The sequence below is a fragment of the Channa argus genome, chromosome 2, assembly GCF_033026475.1.
Source record: "Channa argus isolate prfri chromosome 2, Channa argus male v1.0, whole genome shotgun sequence".
Lineage (NCBI taxonomy): Eukaryota > Metazoa > Chordata > Actinopteri > Anabantiformes > Channidae > Channa > Channa argus.
Genome location: NC_090198.1, coordinates 24917384 through 24930375, shown reverse-complemented (window position 1 = coordinate 24930375; position 12992 = coordinate 24917384). Strand labels below are relative to the sequence as shown.

The 12992-nt window shown below is 42.8% G+C and overlaps 2 protein-coding genes across 5 annotated transcripts in view; one reads left to right on the top strand and one right to left on the bottom strand.

The window, feature by feature from the left end:
• gse1b (Gse1 coiled-coil protein b) overlaps positions 1-10107 on the top strand; it is a 163825-nt gene extending 153718 nt beyond the window's left edge. For all 4 annotated transcript variants that reach the window (XM_067487016.1, XM_067487021.1, XM_067487038.1 and 1 more), the window contains 10 exons: positions 78-433; positions 788-1109; positions 2514-3157; positions 3284-3396; positions 3503-3782; positions 4755-4868; positions 5055-5429; positions 6201-6527; positions 7160-7263; positions 7530-10107. In XM_067487016.1, coding sequence (XP_067343117.1) covers positions 78-433; positions 788-1109; positions 2514-3157; positions 3284-3396; positions 3503-3782; positions 4755-4868; positions 5055-5429; positions 6201-6527; positions 7160-7263; positions 7530-7670 — 2776 coding nt within the window. In that variant the 3' untranslated portion in view covers positions 7671-10107. The remainder of the gene's footprint in view (positions 1-77; positions 434-787; positions 1110-2513; positions 3158-3283; positions 3397-3502; positions 3783-4754; positions 4869-5054; positions 5430-6200; positions 6528-7159; positions 7264-7529) is intronic.
• A 126-nt stretch (positions 10108-10233) lies between these two features.
• gins2 (GINS complex subunit 2) lies at positions 10234-12499 on the bottom strand. Its single transcript, XM_067487083.1, has 5 exons — positions 12273-12499; positions 11954-12068; positions 11307-11406; positions 11109-11235; positions 10234-10643 (listed from the first exon to the last, which is right to left on the bottom strand). The coding sequence occupies exons 1-5, from the start codon at positions 12360-12362 to the stop codon at positions 10515-10517; spliced, it is 561 nt and encodes a 186-aa protein (XP_067343184.1). The 5' UTR covers positions 12363-12499; the 3' UTR covers positions 10234-10514.
• Between the last annotated feature and the right edge of the window lie 493 nt (positions 12500-12992).

Below are 12992 nucleotides of genomic sequence, written 5' to 3'. Positions count from 1 at the left end.
AGACATGATAACGAGTTTCAAATTTAACATCCTTTTTCTTTGTGGTTCTAAATTCGCTTGTCCACTTTGTTTTTCAGGCTTCAGCTGGAGGATGAGTTGCGGCAGAGAGAAAGGGAGCGTGAACGTGAGCGTGAAAAGGAGAGGGAGCGTGAAGCGGAGAGAGAGAAAGAACGGGAGAGAGAGCGAGAGAGGGAGAGAGAGCGCGAGAAGGAGCTGGAGAGGGAGAGAGAACGCGAGAGAGAGAGGGAGCGAGAGAGAGAACGGGAGAAGGAGCGAGAGAGAGAGAAGGAACTGGAGAGGCAGAAGGAGAGAGCACTGAGGGAGAAGGAGCTGCAGGCATCCAAGGCCATGGAAAGCTATATGGCGGAGTTCCATGCCACGCGGGGGCAGGAGGACAGAGCCAAGCCTGAAAGACTCACTCCTAATCGGGCTGGTATGTGTCTGTTCTTGCCCTGTAGCCTCCATAAGCTACAGTCATACCGCTTGTAAACACTTGTCCCCAAAAACACACTGAATTGAGTTGATATAAAGAAAAATTTTGTGCAGCAAATTATGCTGATTGTTTTCCATGTTCAAGGTTACGCTCAAGCTGGTTTCTTGCTGTCCTGTGACAGCAAACTGAATATTTTGGGGTTTTGCATTGTTGACCAGTCCAAACAAGGACTACATAGTTTTAACTCTTTCCTGATAATATAGCAAACCATTCTTGTACATGAGAATATAATTGCCAAATGAAACGAGTAATAGCTGCACCTCTAAAATCAAACCCTTTTGCCTCTTTTGATAGACAAAACCAAAGAGCCCCCCCTTCCTGCTCCCAAACCAGTCCCACCTGGACTCCACTCTTCAGTGGTCCAATCTCATCATCCAATCCCAGGTCTGATCTCAGCTCATGGTCTCTACTTGGGGCCCGCTGCTGTGGGGACAGCCTCAATGATCGCTCAGAGGAACAATGAGGAGGAGAGATGGATGGCACGACAACGTAAGCTGCGACAGGAGAAAGAGGATTGTCATTACCAGGTGTCTGAATTCCGCCAGCAGGTTCTGGAGCAGCATCTGGATTTGGGCCGGCCAGCCGATGCACCAGATCATAGGACTGACTCACACAGGTAAGACAACATTTATTGTAGACCAGCTAACATGTTCAAACGAACTTAAATTCTTAGCCACTGAAGTATGCGTTTCCACAAAAATGTGAAGGCAGAGTTCTTTTACCCATGTTACCTGATGGAGAAAAGCGGTTTTGAGTCCTCTGTGACACCAATACGAGCTTTCAGTGCACACTGGGGTGTTTGGCTGTCTGTCTATACTAGCCTGATAGGGACAGTTGTTCCTGTGTTTTGACGCCTCAGAAGCTGGCAGGCTTTAGAAGTTTGTTTTCAGGCAGGATTGGAAAAAGATAAAACCCTGTCAGAAGCATCACACCTACTCTATTTCTGTCCATGCTACTAGGCTTCCAGGCCTGACATGTAGGCAAATGGGCAGCTATGTTTAGGTGTTGATGTAGAGTGTAAAGCAGGGTCCCGATGATTGCTGTTTCATGTGTAGTGGATAGGGGTTTCAAACAGGCAGTGAGTGGGATGGCCATGATACAAAAAGGCTAATTCTCAGCTAATCCTCTCAACCTTGCACAGCATAAGTCCCCTACTTACCCTCCTTTGTTACTGTGCCTGTGTTTGTGTTGTGTGTAATTTAGAAGTGAGGCTGTTGTTAATGCTAAACTGGTAAGGCATGTGAAATGCACGCATCTGCTATCGGTAACCCTATGGTACTATCGCAGAATCACAGCTCACAGGCTGCAGATTGCAGATAACACACATTTACTCTCTCGCTCTCTCACTCTCGCTCAAAATCACACACACACACACGGACACACAGAGAGAGAAATGCAAACACAAACAGCGAGGCATAGATAATTTGACTGGTCATGCAGTGTGCATTCCTGCCAGGTTTGATTTGGAAAGATGATTGAGACAGTGTCCATCAACCATCTGCCTTTCTTCATTGCTGTTGCCACTTCTTTTCCACCACCACACATTATTCCTTAGTTTGAAGTCTCCCTTTTGAGTCTTTTTGGCCTTTAATAAACAAATATTCTTCACGCTTTCATTATGTGTGTGATTCTCTTTCTAACCCTTACTCTTCTATGTCAGTCCTCTTCTTCCCTTACTGCCTGTCAAGAAAACATTTCCCCTGGCTTTGCCTGGCTCTGTGTTTGTGTCTGCACAGATTCATACTACAAGGGCCAAAACCAGATCAAAAACAGGCCCATGTATCTGCAGTACAGTGTGTGCCTCAGCCACTTCCTCACTCTGCTCTGGGCGGCTCTGCCTGGGCTTGATAACACTGCTTTGCAGAGTCACAAAAACCCAAAGACACACTGAAAGAGATGAAGAGAAATAGGCAAGGCATGTGAGCACGTAGCATGTGTGATCGAGGAAAACCTCTGTTTTAGATGTTTGCTATTTATTGTATGTTAAACTGATGATCCCTGTTCTGCTGTATCTCTACAGATCCATACCAAATCACCATGAACCAGCAAGCCGTGACCTCCACCCTCACTTAGGTGCCCCTCCTCCCCTCATCTCCCCCAAACCTCCACAGCCCCCACGTGAACACCACCCTCCGCCGCCCACCACTCTGTGGAATCCTGCATCTCTTATAGAAACAACCTCAGAGTCCAGACGTAACCCCGAGCCCTCAGGGATGGGACACTTTGAGCTCAGTCGACTCCCCCCAGGGCCCTCAAAATATGAAGATGGAGCCCGAAGGAGAGATGGGGGAGCATTGGAGAAGTACCCCCCACTTAGGGCTCCTCCAGGCCTGCCAGAGGCCAACACCTTCCTCGCTGATCTGGAGAAATCTACCCAGTCCTTTTTTAGCCAGCAGAGGGCGTCACTGTCTCTGTCTAGCCAGTATGAACTGGAGGGTGCTATGAAAAGCAATGCTGGACTAAAGAGTCTCCAGGGGCACCCAGGGAACAGTAGACATGGACAAGGGGTAGGAATGGTCACAGGACAAGGGATGGGACATGTAGCCACCCTGGCAATAGGTCCGGAGACAACGCTGATCTATGATGAGTTTCTTCAGCAGCACCGAAGGCCTGTCAGCAAGCTTGACCTAGAGGAGAAGAGGAGGCGGGAGGCCAGGGAGAAAGGTACTCGGCACAGCCATACTTGTACACTGCTGAGAAATTTAGATATATCTTGTTTTGTGTAAAAGTAAACTTTTTCAGAGGATTAAAAACGTGAGATGTAAGCAGTGACCTCTGTGTTTGCTGCAGGTTACTATTATGATCTGGATGATTCATATGATGAGAGTGATGAAGAGGAGGTGAGAGCCCATCTCAGGAGAGTAGCAGAGCAGCCCCCACTCAAACTGGATGACTCCACAGAGGTAAAACATCTGCCAACACAGATACTTTGTGCTTTCTGTGATGGAAGGACACAGACCTCAATGAGAAAACTGTAAGATCATGTTGTTTTTTTACCTCTCTGCACAGAAATTGGACTTTCTGGGAGTGTTTGGCCTGACCACAGTGGGCCGGCGCGATGAGCTGGTACAGCAAAAAAGAAGGAAGAGGAGGAGAATGCTCAGGGAGCGCAGCCCCTCGCCGCCTGCCTCGCAATCAAAACGCACTCCTCCTCCTCCTCCTCCTACTCCTCCTCAACTCAGCACGCGCTTCACCCCTGAGGAGATGGATCGAGCACCAGAGCTGGAGAATAAGAAGCGCTTCCTCACTATGTTCAGACTTTCCCATGTCACCATACAGCAGAGGAGAGGTAACAGAATTTATAGTAATACACTGGTTAAGCCCAGTTTTCCCAGTTACTCTGTCCCACACTTTAAATAGCTTTGTCACCTGGTAAATATATATAGGTGAAAAAATGGGTCTTTTAGTGTTGCTTACAAACCATTTTGTTTAATTATGTTTCAAGAACTGCATGAATTAGTGGGAGACTTAATTGTGTGTAACAGTGCCTTTTAGCTATTCTTAATTAAAGAATCCCTGCCCCCCTTAATGTTTAAATAAAGAATTTGGCTAGCTCAGTGAGTTTGCTTCAGAAAGCTACTGAGGAACCTCTACATACCAGAAGCGACGCAGTGCCCTGTGCATGTCATGCTACTATCCCCTTCCATCATGTCTCTTCTCTTTGACATCTCATTTCTGCAAAAAAAAGAATGAAAACTTATTGCATGTACATTTAGCTAGTAGAAAATATTTGTCAGTCTCACTCAGCTCTACAGCTCACTGACACTTCACTTCAGCAGATGTTTTCCTGCTTTGCATGCACCATCTTCTCATTAACATGTTGACTCAAGCCTTGAAGGGAATTGTAAAGGGGTCAAACAGTCGTGTCAGCCTCAAACTCTTATGTGCAGCACTTTATCAATTATGTATGCATAATGTAATGTTTTACTGTGCCCTAGTTAGAAAGGTGGACTTGTGCCAAGGTTCTGTCTGTAGGTGCTTTAAGTCACACACGAACATGCACCCGCGTGCGCACACACACAGACAGAAATTGGGAGTGGCAGCAGTGGGCTTATAGTGATCCTGGTCTAATCCTTTTGATTTACTGTTTGCTGCCTACAGATGGCAGCGCACAGCCTGCCATGCTAACAAGCCATATCCAACTTCGTAACACAAACACGCATACAACTAGGAAAAATATGTGCTCATAAAATTGTGAATAAAATATACCCAAACCAACCAAATCAAGATTTGAATGTTATGTTTTCTGTCTGTCTCTTAGACAATGAAAGGGTGGTGGAGCTTCTTCAGGCTATTAAAGAAAAAAGTGTAACCTTGGATACCATCAGACATGCCCCTCATCCGCTGTGTAAGAGCCCTCCGGTACAGATCTCTGGTGAGACATGTTTACCAACATAATCATGCACACTTTCCCAACTCTGAAGTATCAGGATAGAGTGGTGTTTGTGCATTTCTAGAATGTATTGTTATGGGAGATGCAACTGCAACTATTTCTAATTGCAGCATTGCGTCTGTGGAATCTTAACCTGATTGTGACTAACACATGCTCAAATGATTGCAGATCCTGCATCAGCCCAGCCTCCCTCTGAATCAGAGGAACACCACAGTGTCAGACTGCATAGCCCCTCCTCACACTGCCCAGCATCCCCCAGTGGCCATCCAAAATCCCTTGGGGACACATTAAGACCAAAGGAACCCCCATCTCCAGCTGTCTATCCAGACAAGGCCCGGGGGCCCAGTGAGGGACCTATCTCTAAGAGGAGCTCCAGCCTGCTGAACAGCTTGCGGCCCCCAATCCCCCTGCAGGCTAAAGAGGGCCTTCACAGCATAAATGGACGCACCAAACCCTGGGACAGCTTCACCCCTGAGGAATTTGCCCAGCAGTTCCATGAATCTGTGCTTCAGTCCACTCAAAAGGCTCTGCAGAAACACAAAGGTAAGCAGCACAAGCCACAGTGTGGTAGAGCCTAGTAGCATAGTGATTAGCCACACTGACTTTCAGCTATTAGACTATTTGAGATAAAACCAACAGGTTTGTGAGGTCCTCAGTTTGAAGTGTTTAAGAGCACATCAAAGTCTTCAACAGCAGAATGTGCTTACTGATGTTTGTAGAATTAGACTGAACAAAAGGATCAGTGCATTATGTTAGTCTGACTTACTATTATTAATTTTATATATGATCTTATCAGTCAATTTATTATATAGAAAATAAGACAAAGAAATTGTAAATTCTTGAACACATGAAAAAACTTGCACTTGCAGAAACAGTGGTTTATTAAGGAAGCATTAAAAATCCTTAAGGATGTAACTAACAATTATTTTTATTATTGATTTAATTTTTTTATTATTTTGCAAGTAGTGGAAGTCCTCAGATTAGCTGTTGTCTGACACAGTCCAAAATCCACTAATTATTAATTTACAGTTGTATGAAATGAGTGAATAAGGTCTCTACAGACCTGAATGTGTGCACTGGAGGAAAACATTAGCCATTCTATGACCATTCTAAAATAAAATGTACTAATAACTCCTGCGCAGTGTCTCGCTCCGAATGCAGTTAATATGAATTTACAACTTTTGAACGTTTTGCCATTTTTGCATCATAAATGATGTAAATGAATAACATATTACCAATTTTATTACTTTTAGTTAGTCTTCAGTATTAAATAAACTGATGACTCCTTTCTCTTTTCCCATCTTTGTCCTTTAGGTGGAGCCACAGGGATGTCGGAGTCGTCCCACCTTCAGGAGTCCTCTGTTCACTACAACATTCCAGAGCTGCAGAGCACTCCTGGTCGACCACCACAGCCACAGCCTCACTCAAATGCACATTCATTTCCCCATCCACACACTCACCCTCAGCCCAACGGGCAGCACTTCTCTGTACCCCAACACCGGGAGGCCTCAGGGATGAGGGAGGATCGATCAGGTCCAGACGATTCAGAGGAGGAAGAGGAGGAGGAGGAAGAGGAGGCTCCTGCTTCCAAATGGCGGGGGATTGAATCGATATTCGAAGCTTATCAGGAATATGTTGAAGGTAAGCCAGACTGAACATATATTGATTATCATAACTTTTACCTCCATCACTTCTTCATAAATTAACGTTCATTTTTATTCCTTGAAAAAGAGTTTGAAATTAGAATTTTTGTGATGGTAGCTATATTGTTTTGTGGGCAGCCTTTTTTGTACAAAGCCTGTTCTACAGGCTACTGCATTAAGTGACTGACAGGTTCATAAAACAGTAAGAATATGCCCCTTAAAACCAGTAGAGACTAAGGCACATGACTATTTATTGATAAAGTGATTTCATTAAACATAATAGATAAAATGCTATTAAAATGAAAATAGACTGAGGGTCTTTAATTTGTAGCCTTCTCTTGCCACTAGGTGTTATTCTCCCGTGCAAATAAATATTGTAACCAGATTTGTCGCTGAAATTTTCTCAAAACAACAGATATAAATGGTAATATGTTGAACGTTTGATTTTTAACACACCATGTCACTGCTGCAGAAAGAGCTTCAAACAAGAAGGTGTTTATCTGTAGCTGCTTATGGGAAATCAGCCTAGTAGCATTTCAGTGTTCACTTCCATTGTGGTCATGTCTTTATCTATAACCAGGTCTTGTTTTTTCTTCTTTCCATATTCTCACTTTTGGTGTTTGCCTCTAGAGCAAAGTTTGGAGCGACAAGTGTTGCAGAACCAATGTCGAAGACTAGAAGCTCAGAACTACAACCTCAGTCTAACTGCTGAGCAGCTATCTCATACTTGTGCGGTAAGACACACACACACGCACGCGCTGCTCTGCTGCTAGTGAGTCTGTGATCGCAAGGCTTCTCGAGCACACTTTAGCAGATTATTAAACAAACTGTTGAGCAAACTAACTTTAATAAAATGTGAAATGCATAAGTTGCATCTATAATACTGGAGTTAGATGCTTTTTCTCTAGAACAAAAAGGCTGGGACATAAATAAGAAATAAGAATACAAAGAGCCACACTGTGTTCTTTCCTGTATTGACCTTGTCTTCCTCCTTGTGTAGGAGCTGATGTCCCAGAAACAGAAGTTGGCAGTCGAACGAGAGAAGTTACAAGCAGAGCTGGAGCACTTCAGGAAGTGTTTGACGCTGCCACAGACACACTGGCCAAGAGGCGGCCATTACAAGGGTTACCCTCCCAGGTGACCCTAATAACTCGACCTAGTGGCCCCCAGGCCCTGGCCACCTCCCCCTTTCAGACTGACACCCAGAGTTTATTTTTCATGGCCTGGTCCACATGGCTCGACGGAGGAGAATCTGGCTGGCTCGAGATAAATGAATAAATGGATATATGAATGCACAGCAGGCTGGACCATTCAGTGAAGGACAGGGGGTCTTTGGACTGTGGCCAGCCAGGGACTGTGCCACTAACGTGTGCCAACGTAGCCAATCTTGAGATCAGCAAGAGTATGGGGGCAGGACCTGAAGATTAACACAAACACACGCTTTGCACACATTCTTCAGTCCCTGCATCCTTCGCCACCACAGCTACACAGACAATCCTGCCAATGAGGGAGCAGCTACCCCAGGAGGGGTGTCATCAAGAGACTCGAAGGCTCCAGATCTCCAAACAAAGGCTACTGGCCAGTCAGGACTGATGTTATCACAGTGGCCATGTGAGCTTTTGAACTGGAAATGCACTTAAGAATAAAAGCTGAAGAACTACCTGGTGGTACTGTGTTACAACAAAGAACTGTTCAGATTAGAGAAAAACATAGAAAATGCACATTTTTGGAAAGAATTAAGGAAATGTTTTATTTCGAAATAGAAAATTTGAGAATAAGAATTTTAAAAGGTGCTTCAGCCTTGTATTGTATATAATATGAAGACTTAAAAGAATTTTGTATGTTTTTATTACTTTAATCATTGTTCTTTTGAAAGAAAAAGCCTGCCATTTTTATATGTTTATGCTTTTTGGGTTGGAAAAGAAAGCCTTGCTTTTAGTGTTTGTACTGCTGCTGGCCAGAACAGCTCATTTTGAGAATTTAAACAGAGTGAGAGTAAACAGGATACTCCTTACTCTCTCCTGGCACTGCGCAGCTAAGACCCAGTCACCGCCACCTCATCTGGCCTCGGAGCTCAGCAAAGCTTACTCGGAGGTCCAGAGAAATGGCTCCTGCCCCCTCATCCCCCTTTCTTTAGAGCAACATGTGTCTGTTTTAATGCCCATTCCAGCAACACTTCTGCTTCACTGCTGCTGGCATGACTAGGTAGCTTGTGATATTCTCATACAGGAAACAGCTGAGATCCACAAGTAATGTTTTTTTTTTTTGTTTGTTTGTTTTTGTTTTTTTACTTACTTGATTTACTTTGAAGACATGAAGAGTCTCTTAAGCAGCCATTGGATGAAACAAGCTCTATACTATATCCTACAATTGGACCTTCGATTCACTTTCTATGACATTATATAGCATTGGACTTACAGTATGACGGTTTGCTTAATATTACGCCTTACAAGACGAAACCCTTATCAGCAGCCATAAGGGGACCCTGTGCCAAAATGAAAAATGAACAGTAGCCGTTTAAATTAAGTTACAATTCGGAAGCCAAACAGTCAAACTAGAATGGCCATCTCCCATGCCCTGCCTGTATTTGTGCCCAATTTTCAAACCCCCACTATTTAAAAGCTTGCCAACATGTTACAAATAGGATGGAAATTACACAAAGTAAATTTAATCTGGGCATTTTAAAACATATAAAATCAGCCAGATGTGATCTTCCGGGCCTTATACCTGTTTACAACTTCTGTCCTTTAGCTCTTCCTGGTTTCATACTGACATTTTGCCCTGTAACCCATGTCGCCCCAGCCATCCGGTTGCATATGCAATTGGAAACCCTAACGGCTGCCTACAAGGTGCATTGGCCATCGCTCTGTTGTGGTGGTGGGATGGTTGGTATGAAAACAACGAGGGATCTCAGTACTTCAGAGAAAACTATGTGATCAACTTAAAATCTGTAAATTGACATTTCATAAAATAAGACTGAAGCACAACTACCCCTTATATACAGTAAATTACTTACAAGTGCCTCAAGAATTTGGGAGCATATGAATGACTTGTCAACATGATGGACATTCTACACACAACACAGCAATCAGGGACTTTACATTGAAGTGTCTACTGTCTATCTCACACCTTTCAAATATGTGCAAGTCAAGACCAGGCACTGAATTCTTTCACCTAAATACATCTCTAGAGTCTATTTAATCAAAACATTTTATTTTAAATAAATAATATGGCCTAAGTCAGTTGAGAGGATCTGAGGGACACAGTCATCTTTTACAGAGCGGAAGAGAGCCACGAGAGCACGCATGCTGCCAATGAGCTGGGGAGGAAGGTGCAGTTCAGTGAACCCGCGTACCCAGCCTCCCTGTGTCTCCAACCCATGCACGCCCTTGCAATAGCCCCATTACTCAGTGGAGGATGTCTAGATGCTGTGAAATCCTGTTTTTAAAAATGTACTTGTTTGAATTCATTGTAATGTAATATATTCTTTGTTGAATGTAGTAATTAGGTATTTATGAATATATGGCTGTGATTTCAGACAAAAAAGAATAAAATATTCCAAAAATGTTAAATATTAATATTTGTATATTTGTGGGTGTTGGGAATCAGTCTGGTTTTATATTACAATGTAAAATGGCTGTGAACTGTATGTATTAATACATATTATATATCGAAAGGTTAAAAATTAGAACAGTACTTATATGGGTTGAACATATACATTTATTGTTACTTATTGAAACATGTTCTTTGTAAATGACAGTAAATATTAACACATCTCAACACATAGCTTTTAAATATGTACAGCTTACCACGTGTTGCCCTGAAAAGAAAGATTATCCCTTAACAAGGCTCCGTAATATTTCTTCAGCTTCTGAGAAAAACTGTCTTCAGTAGTGAAGCGCAGGTTCACTAAGCACAAGCCTCAGCCCAAGGCTTTAACGCCAGACTTCCCAAATTCTTGGGACATGATCCTTGAGTTTGTGGATCAATAGTCCATGAACTGTCCTTTAGTGGAACCAGGCTGCAGATTGGAGCGCAGTTTGTACATGCAGTTAAGAGAATCAAGAAGGAATGCACGTATAGTGTTGATCTCCATCAGAGTCAGGTTGTCCAGCTATAGCAGAAAGGGGCAGGAGAGAGGAGACAGGTTCAGTTCTCTATGAATCTGTTCTCTAATGGCAGTTCTATTGCATCGGAACATACCGGTGTAACCAAAAGCAGGGTGAGGGGATAAAAGAGTAAGTAATTACTTTTGCAGGATATTGTGATAATGGCTCATTTGTATTTAGAAACACTCAAGGCGCAAGAGATCACATCACATGTCTGCAGGGCTCGAGAACACCAGCCCAAACCCAAAAATATTCAAATGGCATTTACACCATCAAAGTAGAGTAAGAAAACATCCACATCTGAGAAACTAGACATTCTGCTTTCATTAGGTTTAAACAAGTTATAGATTAGGGTGCTGAATAATCTTCTGTCAAACAATCATTTTAATAATTGTTTCAACTCTGTAACACCTCATTGCTATTATCCTAGACTGAATTATTACAGTGTGATTCTTGTCGGTCAGTTTTACCTTGGCATGGGCCTCCTGCTGACTAATGAAGCTGTCTGCAGAGAGGCGGAGTTTGGCAATTCGTGTGTCCCAGATATCTTTGACCAGCGTTCGGATCTCATCAGCTCTAGGAATGTTGTCAGACGCACTACAGAAAGACACAAATCACATGAGGTAGAGTGCCACAAACAAAGAAGCATGGTGTTTCTGTTCACTCACTGGTTTAGTAGCAGCTTGGTCAGCTCCATGTAGTAAGGACTGGGAACAGGTGTGAACGTCTCCTCTTTCCTCTCAAGCTCTCGCATCTCCTCTAGTTTCTCTGCACATTGAAACAACAGATGGGTCCAAAACAATAACTGAATCACAACAGAGCCCATTTATGTGTCAATAAACAAATGTTGCTAAAGAGTTTAAATTATATTCTTTATTTTTTTGTCAACAAAACCTCTTGAAATAATCAAGCCCACAAAAGAATGGCTGCTACGTCCTGCTAAGACGTATTAACAGTGCAACGGGGGCATGATATAATGCATAACTCTGTGCTATAGTGCCCTCTCCACCCAAAATAAAAAAAACATTTAAAATCTCACCTTCCTGGAGGCTTATAGGGTTTTATTCAATGCTTGACTTTTGTATAGATGATTCATACTAAGGTTTACCCACTTAAATCTAAATAAAAATCCATGTTGTTACGATAAAGGATACATCACAAACAGTTAATTAAGGCTGAAAAAGAACATAGTTTGGAGCAGTCTGAAAGAATTAATACAAGTGTATATTTTAGTTTGACAGGAATAACCTGTAACCTTTAAATATTAAAACACCTGCACAAACTTTAAATTTAATATGGAGTTTTTGAATCTTACCAACATCCATCCACTCTGGAGGAACTATTCTGCATTTCTGTCTCTGTTTCAGGTTAAGAGCCAGCCACACCGGGACATCAAGTGGCAGTCCAGGGTTGAAGGGACCCAGGTCGCCCTGAGAATACAAATATATAAACACCCACGCATATATACACTGTGCAAACACACACAGAAGTAACTAGTTCTTCATTAGCATAGTGAATCAAATATAAATATAAAAATATGGTCCAACGTTACATTAACGCCTCTGACCCACACAGTCACCTCGAATCGCAGTTTATATCAGTTTCGCCCGTGCGAACGCCACAGGTTTACTTACCCCGATCAAATAGATCTTGTCCAAGCTGAAATTTGGAATGATCTTCACCGTCTCTTTCTCGGCGAGGAACTCTACCTCGGACGGGTCCATAGCTGCGCGGTTGCTCGTTTTGTTTTGTTTTGTTTTCTAAAGCGTTTTGCTTCGCGTCCACTCTGCAAAATCTTCCCGCGCTGCCTGCTACGTGAATTTACGTAATGTCGTCAACGATCGGACAATTTCCTTTGCTAACAGGAAGCCAGCTGATATCGTAAAGGGAAAACCGTGTACAGTATTCGACATTTACACAAGTTATTTCAGTATATGTAATATTACTTTCATTAATATTTAAGCCTGGTGTGTGTAAATCTATGTCGAAATTGAAATGTTATGGCTTCGCGTATCCGTCGCGTCAGGGACAGTGCAGGTGTGACGTCACTGCCCGTTCCTTAATTCACTCAGTTGATTCAGAACGACCCACGCTGAAGGAAATTTTGCTTCATTTTGGAAACATGGACTGTTTGAGGTTTGCACACCTCAGAAGTATAGCTCTAATTTGCTAATTTCACTGGCCAAATTTCATATCCATAAATGTAAATTCACTGGCAAAAAACTTCTGACAGTACATTTCTTCGGTTTAGTATTCACAAACTACAAAGGCCAAAAAAGATTACAATTAGTTAACAATTTGTGATAAACTATTCCCCCCACCACTATTCTGTTGTTGTATTGTTTTGTTTTTAT